An 11,959-nucleotide genomic window follows, 5' to 3' on the forward strand; every position below is an offset into this window, starting at 1 on the left:
TTGTTAACAGTTGGATCAATATGATTTTTGAACAGCAAATTCATAACATACAGGTTTTCGTTTTCAACGGTCGGATCAGTGAAACAACGTATAGGGAGGGATATATATATATATATATAGAGAGAGAGAGAGAGAGAGAGAGAGAGAGAGAGAGAGAGATTGCAAAATATCAAATTTTGAGATGTTTTTCTCTTTTTTGTTTTTCATTTGTAAGTTTTAGTGTTTTGTTATTTTGGCTGGTTATATATACGATTTGTGCATTATTTTGAGACTTTCTTGTACCTTATTTGACTATATTAGAGTTATTTCTTTGATTTGAACGACGTGTGGTTTTTACCCTTGCATTGAGATGTTTTTCACGTTAAAATATTGGTATTCTTTATGTGTTTTTATTTTACCAATTTGCTATTATATATTTGTTGTTGTTCCTCACATACTCTTGCAAGTTAGGAGAATTTTACATCGGCTGCATATTGTTTGTTATTGTGTTTTTGTGTTTATTCCTATCCGAAATGTGGTGTCAAAATTCCTTGTGGTCCTATTGTTTCTTTCGCACCTCAGACTCCCTAACAAGTATTTGGTTGAAATTGAAGAATATTGAAGACGTCTCACATTGCTTAGAATTGTAAAGAAACAGAGAATTCAAGACTATATATATGGCTCTTATTTTTATTATAAATTGCATTAGTCATAAAAGTTTTAGTTTGTATCTGATTATTTTATTTTCTTTTATACTATTATGTTAAAGTGTTGTAATATGTAATTCAAATATTTGCTTTGAAAAGTGTTGTGTAATGATGGGCCATGGAGAATTTGATAGAAGTCTATGTGTTGTAATAATTTTACGTAGTATTGTTATCTGGTTGTCTTTAGCCAATGGTCATCGTTTTTTATCTGATTTCGGAGTTTCTACATTATTTTATTGTGTTTCAATTGTTATTTATATTTTTCATTTTGTTTATTTGCTTCTGACATCTGGTATTAGAGTTTTTGGTTCGTTATAGAGAAATAGAGTTCTTAGTATGCTTTGTGGTTGCAGCTTTGATTGATCTTCCACATCAAAAAAATAAAGGTTATACTGTATAGGTGTTGTTTATGCAAGATTCCGACTAAGAAAATATTTAGTTATTAAGTGGTTTATTGTGGCTCATCCCTCTTTCATGGGAACTTACTTGATGCACAATTAAAGTATGTCAAATTTGACTTAGAGAAATTTGATAGGAGAAACAATTATGTGTTGTGTAAAAATTTAAGTCAAAGATGTGTTGATATAATCATAATTAACAAGGTATTGATTAGCACATGAACATTAGTTGACATTGAAGTGGTTTAGCTTTAAGTGAGGTATTATTTTTATGGTTGAATTTTATACTTCCTTTGAACTATGGTTGTCAATGTAGACAACAGAAGACAAAGATGCATCAATTTCAATTAAGGTGTAAATTGGAGGATTTGATTGAAACTATAAAATATTAAAGAAGTTTCTCAGCACAAATCTATATATCACGCTAGTTTTTCATCATAAATTGCACTAATCAAAAATATTTTAATTTTGTATTTGATTATTAAGATTTTTTTCTTTCTAATTTTAAATTTTTTACTTTATACTCTTGTATTGTAATTATGTTATTTATTTTTTTCTATATCCATTTATTTTTCTCAATAAAATTATTATTATTAATGGTGATATTAATAAGGTGGAAGAGGTTACTCTATTTTTTCACAATCCCCAACTCCAATCGATTGTCAAATATGGTAGTTGGATTTGTTTATCATAACATGCTTACTCAACAAATTGATGTATGTTTTAATATAATTTGTTCTATTATATCTCTTTTTATATTAATTATTCAATAAAATTCAAAAACTATAATGCATCGTTTTTAAGTTTTAATAAAATAAGTATTACTTGCATCTCTAAGGTTGTGTTTGGAAGCAAAGAAAGCTAGAGGAAACATTGGAAGAGGAAAGAAGGCACACACTTCAAAAGAAATTATGTTGCTTGGTTCAAATGGAACGTAGGAAGAAAAGACAAAAAATGAGGTGGGATCAGAAAAATGCATTCTCATCAAAATGGAGATAAATATGAGAAAGTGAACTTATTTTTTCTCGTTTTACAATTTTACCTTTGTTTTTATTTATTATAATGTCACAATTTTAAGGATATTTATATTATTTTGTGATCTAATTTATTTTTTTTATGTTTTTTATTCTAAATAATAACAAAATCGTCTTTCGTCTTACTTATTTCTTATTTCATTTTTTTTTCAAAAAAAAATTGGTTCAATCAAATGAGAAGGAAAAGAAAGACATTTGTATTCAAATGAGAAGGAAAAGAAAGACATTTGTATAAAAAGGGAAGAGAGATAAAAGAAGGTAAGTTGAATATGTTTGATTCAAAAACAAAATGAAATTAAATTCTTAATGATTTTATATTATATTATTATTTTTTAAATAAAAAGAGAACAAAAATTACTTAGAAATAAATTATATTTTTTTAAAATTTAAAATATTATCTTTTATTCCTTCTCTTTCAAATCTCTCGAATTAATAGCCATAAATTTTCTCCAAATCTCCTCCTTTCTTCCCTAATTTTTTTTAAACTAAAATGTCTCTAATAATTCTCCCTTTCATCCCATTTTTTCTTCTCTATTAAAATATTTAATCTCATTTTAATTGAATGAAATACACCTTTTAAAAAAGGGAGTATTCGGTAGCATTTATGATATAATTAAAATTGAGTTGATGTGATAGGTAAGGGGAACTTTTTTGGGTTGGCTTTGGTGTTTATAAAGAAATAAAAGGATTAAGATAAGATAAAGAAAGAAAAAGGTGCAAATTGGGTTTAAGTGAATGTGATGGGTTAGGGATATATATGAAAAAGATGAATGTGTCTCACTCTCTTCTCATCCATCTAACTTTTCCAATGCCACGACCATACAGCTGACACTAGACACGTCGATATACACTAAAATAATCACTACCACAATATATACTAATATATTATTATTATTATTATTATTTTCCTCAAAATGAATGAAAAACCACCAAATTCAAATCTATTTAATATACTTCTTTTAAAAATATCTCTTATAAGAGAGAGAAATATGTTTCTTAATGATAAATAATTAGGAGTTTTAAAAAATTATAATACATGTTGAATTTTATAAATGATCTTATATTAAGTGATAAAAAATGAAAAAATATTTTGTCATTAAAAGGAATAAATTATTTTCTAACGTGAATGCATAGTCCCAATACAAATTTATGTGCTAATTATAATATTAAAATATATTTTAGTAAATAAAATAAAAAATATATATATGTTATAGATATCAAGTTAGGCTAATATAATAACAAGTTAACAACCAATAGTTAGATATCAATCAAATTAAATTCCACAAAGAGTTAAACATAATATTGCATAGTGATTTTAAATAGGGACCGAAGCTACAATTTCCACAAAAAGGCAATAAAAAGGAAAAGGTTTTGGCAGTTTACTTTGAGAAAAAATACTTGGTGTTATCAGATTTACATTAATAAAAAACTTTAAGGTAAACAATTATTACAAAATATAGTCAGATAAAAATAAAAAAAAAACTTTTAAGGTAAAAAATTATTAAAAAATGTAATCAAATAAAATATTAATTAATTAATTAAAATATATTTATAAAAATAACAAAAAGATACTTTTTTATATATTTATTATATATAATTATAAATGTCCTTGTATTTTCTTCTCTTTAGACAGAATAATAAATTTAATTAGAAATTCCCATAAACATCCTTATGAGTCATGACTATCAGATTTAAATTCGATAGATAATATTTAATCTAACAATATTAATATTTATTAATTAAATTAATATTTAAAATATTAATTTATTTATTAAAAAGATAAAATTAACATAAATTTTGGAAAATATAATTAAAAAAATTCACAAATTAAAGTCTACCTAACTCTCCGATCCAAACAATGTGAAAGTAAAAAGTAATGTGATTTTGATAACAGATAAAACCGGCCAAAAGGTGGGATAGATTCAATTTAATTTAATTTAATTTAATTTAATTCAATTTAATTTAATTCATTGAAAAATCCAAACAATTGGTGGTTTCTACGAGCATCCAACAACGATGTGTTGTTTGAAAACTTAAGAACCTTCTTTTCGTGCGCTTTGATTGATTGATTAAATATTAAGCAATAATTTGTCAAACAAAACCGTATCTAATACCATCTCCCTCTATTATTATAACACTATCCAACATATTTTCTCAATGCCAATTCTAGTATCAATTATAATAATTTTAATATTGTATCGTGTTTTTTTCAATGATAAATTAGTTAGAAATTTAAACAAAAAATACTAATACATATTGAATTTTGATGAAAATAATCTTTTATTTAAAGAAAGAAAAATTTAAGCAGATAATTAAAATAATTAATCAAAACAGCTATTTTTTATATTATCATATGATATTAAGTACCATGATAATTGATAATCTATTAAACGAAAACATGATTAAAAAATAGCGAACAAAACAAAACCAATCCAAGTTAAGAATCTACCAGCACCACATGTGGTGTGACCTAAACACAACTGATCCACCCACTCACGTCTCTAAAAAATTTCAAAGTACAAAATCCGAAAACTAAACACATGATGTTTCCTAGGCATGTGGGCCCTCACCACCGGACTTCACCTCACAATTCAATTTGGTTAATTGTCAGAAAAGAAAAATCTTATATGTGCAGTAATGGCCAACGGATCTCACACGCAAAAAAAGGAAATTCACTCACACAACACCAACTCCTAATTTTTAACACTTCATCCCTTCTTCGCCTAAATAAATTTGGTATCAATTTTACAAATGGTTCATGTCAAAATTACTTAAAATTTTTAATAAAAATCGATAATATATTTTTTTATTGATAGATTAAATAATAGATAAATTTATATATAATTGTGATATTGAAGATTCAAATTTAATATATTATATTTAATTTAATAATATCAATATTTATTAATTGAGATTAATTTTATAAATTTGTAAATTTTTTATTTTTGTGAATAAAATAGTGACATGATTGATATTAATTTAATAAAAAATATATTTTTATTGAATTATTATTGTTTAAATTATTATTTTTATTATAAAAAATTAAAATATTTATTATTATCTACGTCTAAAAGATAATATTTGTGGTGGAAGTTTAAAAAAAAACATTTTTAAATTTTATCATCAGTAGATTATAATCTATGATATAATTTATTATTAAAAATATGTTTCTATAAGAGAGGCAATTAGATAGGTATTCTTGGGATCAATGGGTTTTATTATTACTTTTTTGTTTGTTTGTGAGTTTCACGTAATTTTAATTTTAAAATCAAACATATAAAATTATTAATCTATGATATAAAGTTGTTAGTAAAATTTATTTAATATTTATTATCTCTTTTTATAAAACTATGTAAAAAAATTTATAGGTATTAAGAAAAGTAATTGTAGTGTTAAAGTTGATTTAAAAGATTGTGTTACTTTTCTATATTTACTTATATAATCAATGATTTCATAAATGAAATAAAATAGAAATTTATATTTTTTAAAGAGAATAAATAGGGGTGTTTTTGTAAAAAAAATCATTAATATATGTAGATTTTTTATTAAAAAAATCATATTAAGAGATAAAAAATCTTCAAAGTATATCTTATAAAAGATGACAAAGATAATTTTTTTAGATGCCAAATTAGAATAATTGAATGCTTATTAAATATTATTATTAAAATATTATAAATTATTGATACGTATTCCTGTGTCATATTTAAGTATCAAGAAACTAATTTTCACCGACTATTGTATTGATGCTATATCACTAAGAGACCACAATGGAGACTTATCTCTTATTAAATTGGTATGTTAGTTTGACAATTTTAAATCTAAAAGACATTAAGTTGCAGTAGTAATTGTTTAATTTGGTCATTAATATTTTTTCTTGGATTCAATGTGCATATGGATATGACTATACCTTAAATACATATCCATGAAAGATAATAGTTTGAAGTCGGATGAATTATCGTCTAATTTATTTATGTTGAAAAGGGGATACGCTTTGTTAAGATCGATGTAGTCCACACACATACATCATTTATTATTGGATTTCATAACTAGTATAACGTTGGAGAGTTAAGTAGTGTACTTGACCTATGACTTTAAATCAATCTTGTCAATTTCACCAGCAGTCTATGTGAAAATGTCAACATGCTCCATCAGCCATGCGATTAGTTGTTTCTTCACCTGATTGGGCATATCGATTTTGATTTTGATTGTCTTTCTTGGTTTTCTCCTGTCGGACTCAACATGAACTCCACGTCAAGGAATGACCTCCTGATATGCTTTTAAGCTTTATTATGGTACTAATCAATTTGCAGCTCTTCCAAACTAGTGTCGTAGTCGGCTACAGAGGCACTAGTAACACATATGACTTGATTTCCTTTCTTAGTTTTTGGTTGTGCGGACTTCAGTTGTACTTGTTGATCTTGATATAAGTAATGAAGCATTTTCTCGCTGCCTAATATCAACGTGGACGATGGATACCTTACCGAACTTCACGTGATATTTGAATTTCAAGTGGACAATCGAAGAAATGCTGCCCAACTTTGCCATGGTGGGGCGTCCAATGATGTAGTTTTATATGGATTTCCAATCGATCACAAGGAAATGTGTTTCGATTGTCTTCATTGTCTATTCGCCGACGAGACTCAAGCCATTTCTTGTCGGCGGGGGGGTTGTTGTGGCCTATAGCAGTGTACTATCTCAACTTCTTCTTTTGGATCAATAGCTCAATTACATCCTTTATGTGGATGCAATCGTTAGCGCTGTGACTGTTGCACTTATGGTATCGACATTACTTTCTTTTGTCAACCTCTGGTCTTGGTGAGACTTGTCAAGGGAACTGAATTATTCATTGAATTATGCATTTGGGCATTCCGTCAAAAATGTTTTCTCTCGAGGCATTGAGAAGGGTGTATGCTAGGAAAAGATCTAGAGGACCACAACTACTTAAATATTTTTGGGGTTTTTCCTTTCACTTCATGTTTGATGTGGATCTGCAAGAAGGCTTTAAGAAGGTGGTTTTCTTTTCTCTATTTTGCCTACCCCCTTCATATTAACCTTTTATAGATATCTTCTTCGTTTTGGATGTACACTTTGGCATGGGCTAGAAAATTGTTCAGACTTTTAGGCTTTTTTATGCCGATGTCGTTGGCGAATGAGCTACCCTCAAGAAGTCCCTCATTCATTAGGAACATCTTCATGTCTTTGTTAGCCTCCCTAACAAGAATGGCTTCCTTGTTTAAGCGTTCTATGTAGTTTCGTAGGGATTCATCATTCCCTTAGACTACGGTCAACTAGATTTTAATCGTTTTAGGTTGTTACCCCGACACGTTAAAGTTAGTGTTGAACTGTGTGCATTGTTCGTTCCACATGTCAATGAATTTTTAAGGTAAGCTTTTGTACCACGTAATCAATCCTTTCTTTTGGTGTTAGCATCCTTATGCGTCGCAATAATCGAAGATGGGCTCAATGTTCTCCATATGCTCATCAAAGCCATTCATTATGTCGTGCATGTCCATTTGAAGAGGTTTCTCTAGAGATTTTGATATCCGAAAATTCCTTACCACGTCTCATAATGGTCGTGATTTCAGGATGTTTCTCTTGGACGATAGTTGGACTGTCTCCATATTAGGGGTTGCTCGTTGTTAGTTCTCATATACGACGCTAATAATCCGAACGAATCTAAGTTGGATGGTCGACTTTGATACTCGAAAGATGCTTTGTACTTTTAAGTAAAGTAGCATCTACAAATATTGTGACACTCAAGTAAGTGATTATTAGAGAGAAAAAAAACGTAATAGATAAGATTGATAAAAAATAATATATTTTTTCAATGTCAAATATATTATTTATATTGACCGAACTAATAATTTGTTAGAAATAGGGGCCATTAAATATTGTGGATTCTTCATCAAAAATAGTAAGATAATAAAAAAAAAAAAAGAACTTTAATTTTTCTACGGTGGATTGTCAAACGAGACCAAAATCGCAAATAAATATGAATTAGGAAAAGTAAGTCCAAAACACTATATTAACATCCCCTATAAAAACAATACACTATATAACTATTCTAAAATAAATCCATAAATAAAATACGTAAAATAATAGTAGTAAGCTAATGTGTGCAAGAATCACACGTTAAGAGAAACTGTTCTATTTGATTAATAGTAAAAGTATTACTGTTTGAAATTAACATTATTACACGCAACTTTTTTTAGATATATTTGGAAAGAAAATGAAGTTAAAAAAGAAAAAAAAAAAAAGGGAAAAAAGTGAGAAAGAACGAGATGTCCGTGAATAAGTTTTGTTTTATTATTTACCGATATGCACGCGCCTGTCACTATCTGTCATTTACGAATTAAAGTATAACAAACCCTATCTCACTTTTCCAACCATTATATATACCCTTCTCCCTTTCTCTTTCCTCTCACCCAAACACTTCTCTTTTTCTCTCTCTACACTCTCTCCACTTTACTTTTTTTTCTTTTTTTTTCTTTCTCTCCTTTTTCTTTCTCCCCATTTTTATTCTCCAACTTTCATAATGGAGGATTCCACCGACAAGAGAAAGCGAGCTAGGGACGAGTCAGGAGACTCACCTGACTTGCCCGATTCCGAAACTCACCGAGTTGACTCACATGAGACTAAGATTCGACGTGTTAACTCATGTTCTGATGTTAATTCGTCAGAGTGTCAGCTTACCCGAGTTGACTCGGCCGAATCGTGTCTTAACTCGGTTTTTGACTCCGGTGTTCAACTTCAAGATGACATTTTTCATATACTTGATGATACAGATAATGTTCCTGAGCGTGAATCAGTGATGGGTCTTGACTCAGTGATGAAAAGCTTCGAAGATGAGATTTTAGCTCCGGGTTTGAATTCGGGTCAAGTTGACCCGACTCAGACGACCGGTTCCGGAGAGATGGAGATGAATTTGGGTTACTTGTTTGAAGCTTCCGATGATGAACTTGGGTTGCCACCGACGGTGGGTAATGGTGATGAACCGGGTCGAGTTGAACCGGAAATTGTGGACCTGACCGGGTTCGTGGGGTTTGAGGATGATTTTAACGGTTATGATGAGTTTGGTTTTGGAACAGGGTTGTTGTCGGAGTGTGACGGTGATAACGGTGGTGCCGGAGGTTTTGTAACGGTGGATGGGTTGTTTGAATATGCGGAACCGGCGGCGGATGTTTTGTGGCGGTCGGAGTCGTTACAAGCTATGTAAGATGTGGCGTTGAGATTTTGGGGTGGAAATGTAAATCTGAGAAAATGTTGGGTTAATTTTAGAAGGAGGAGAAAAAAAAGAACAGAAAATGGAGGTCATAGGTGTGAAAAGTTTTTTAGTATTAGGATTTGTTATGGTTCTTTTGTTGAAATTTAATTTAATTTAAAAAACAAACTGGTCCCATATTACAATTCGGTTCTGTTTTATTTTGTATGCTTCATTTTCAGAAAATACTTCACAAACATAAAATTATATTATTTAATTATTTAAAAATTATATACTAATATTTAATTACTTTTTTTATATTTTTCAATTGTCTGAGTCTGTCTAAAATTTATGTCCAAAATATTGTAATTACTGAAGAGTTTCTCTTTTATGGCTAAGACTAGCGTTATTGACTTATTGAAGACTTTATACCTCAAAAGATTCAAAACTTGACATAATTAGATTTCCACCTTACGTTTCTTCCAAAATAATTTTGGCTTCATTATAAAAAACAATTTTCCATTTTTTAAAATATTTACTACTATTCTCTTCAATTTCAAATTCAAGAGTTAAATTTAACTTTTCTCTTGTATTTAAAACACTTTTGATGCTTTGAAGACGATTTTTTTTGAAATAGCCTATTTTTGAAAAGTTTTTACTAATATACTTTTCTTTTATTCTAATTTGTATCCTCTTTTTTGCTTTAGTAGAAAGTTATCTTTTATAAAAAGATTTTCTAAATAAAATCCACTTTACAACCACGATTTAATATCATGTAGTTCTTTTATTAAGGCTAAACTACATTCGTGGTTCTTTAACTTAATTTTAGGTAACGTTTTAGTCTTTTATCTTTTTTTTTTTCCGACTTGGTCCTTTATTTTAATTTTAAGTGACAATTTGATATTTTATGTTTTAAAATTTCAACAATAATATCCTTTTTTATACAAAAATTCAAAAAAATGTTTAATCAAAACTCATAAAATTAATTATATTTTTCAATATAAAACAAATTTCATCAAATTCTTAACGCAAATCTTCAAATAAACTCATATTTTCATACTTTATTTGATATTTTTAGGAATAAATGACTAAATCGAAAAAAAAAAATAAAGGACTAAAACGTTACCTGAAATTAAATTAAAGAACCACAAATGTAATTTAGCATTTTTTTAAATAGAGAGCTTTTAAAAAAATATATTTGTACATACAATTTTTTTAAATCTAATAAAAATATATAATTTAATTATATAATTATCTTAAATTCATTTATAAAAAACAAAATAAATTTTACAAAATTTTATAAATTAATTATTATTGTTGTAATATTTGAAACAATATATTTAAATATGACTGATTAACTGATATAATCTGCATTTTTTAATATTTTTTATGTAACATTTATTTTAATTATAATACAATTACTATTTAAACGAACTTTTTCTTATGCATACTTGGACATTTGTGGTGTAATATGATCTAGTTGTTTCACCCTTTTTAATAAGGGTATATTTGAAACATATTTATTTAAAAAGTATAGGAATAAATAAGTTTATTCTTTCCACCATCTCACAATAACGGTATTACTTTATTAAAAAAATGTTTTGAATAAATCTTATTATTAATTTATTATTTTCAAATAATTGAACTATGTCATGAGTAAAAAAATATAACAATTACTCTTAAATGAGGACCCACCATCTATGATAATGATGAATTCACAAAGGTTTAAATATGGATAACTGGAAACTTTTGAATTCAAACTCAAACGTGTGAGTATCAATGTTTTTATAACAAAACATATATATTTTAATTTTTCTTGTGTAGTCTTGTATTGTGTTTGTTTGAAGGGTTGTGTTATTTAGATAATAAAAGTCATATTGTAAAACTACTTTTATCTATTTGATGTTATATATATATATATATATATATATATATATATATATATTTTGTTGAAATTTGATATTAAATTTTATTTTTGAAAACATTTTTGAAAAAAGAAATAGTTGAGCTTTGTTATTGTTAGCACTTTAGATAAATGCTAACAAGGGCTTGTAGTACACTTGATATAAATTCAAATGTAAAAATAGTAGTTTTACAAATAGTTAAATAGTCAAAAATATAATTGCAATGATCAAATAGTTTTATCAAATAATAAGTATGAAATAAATTATTATCATATTGATTTTATAACATTCAATTATATGTACAAAAATATTTAACAACATTAAAAAAAATATAAACATTAATTTTTCATTTTTTTAATATATTATAGCTATTAATTTTTTTACTAAATAGCTATTTTATAAATTGTGAAGTAGTCAAAATTAGCATTGTGATAACTAAATAATTTTAGTTTTATAATTTTATCAAATAATAAGTATGAGAGAAATGATTATCAAAGATAATTCACAAAAATAATAAAATGTGAGAGATTTGTGTAACTTAACTACTTTATTATTAATGAATATTATTGAATACTATAGGAAAATCAGTTTTTTAGAGGTGTCACGTAAACACAATACTTGCATAAGATTAACAAAATAATACTCAAAATGTGTGATTCAATTTCTTATAAGTCTAAATCTTGTTTTTTTCTATGTAAATATTGTATTTTTTATTCTTTGAATAATATGTAATGAT

The 11,959-nt window shown here is 27.0% G+C and overlaps 1 protein-coding gene across 1 annotated transcript; it reads left to right on the forward strand.

The window, feature by feature from the left end:
• Positions 1-8,547: 8,547 nt before the first annotated feature.
• Positions 8,548-9,596, forward strand: LOC101503361 (uncharacterized). The gene has a single exon (NM_001364798.1). It carries the CDS (start codon positions 8,654-8,656, stop codon positions 9,332-9,334), a length of 681 nt encoding a protein of 226 aa, NP_001351727.1. The 5' UTR covers positions 8,548-8,653; the 3' UTR covers positions 9,335-9,596.
• The last annotated feature ends 2,363 nt before the right edge of the window (positions 9,597-11,959 follow it).

The sequence above is a fragment of the Cicer arietinum genome, chromosome 8, assembly GCF_000331145.2.
Source record: "Cicer arietinum cultivar CDC Frontier isolate Library 1 chromosome 8, Cicar.CDCFrontier_v2.0, whole genome shotgun sequence".
Lineage (NCBI taxonomy): Eukaryota > Viridiplantae > Streptophyta > Magnoliopsida > Fabales > Fabaceae > Cicer > Cicer arietinum.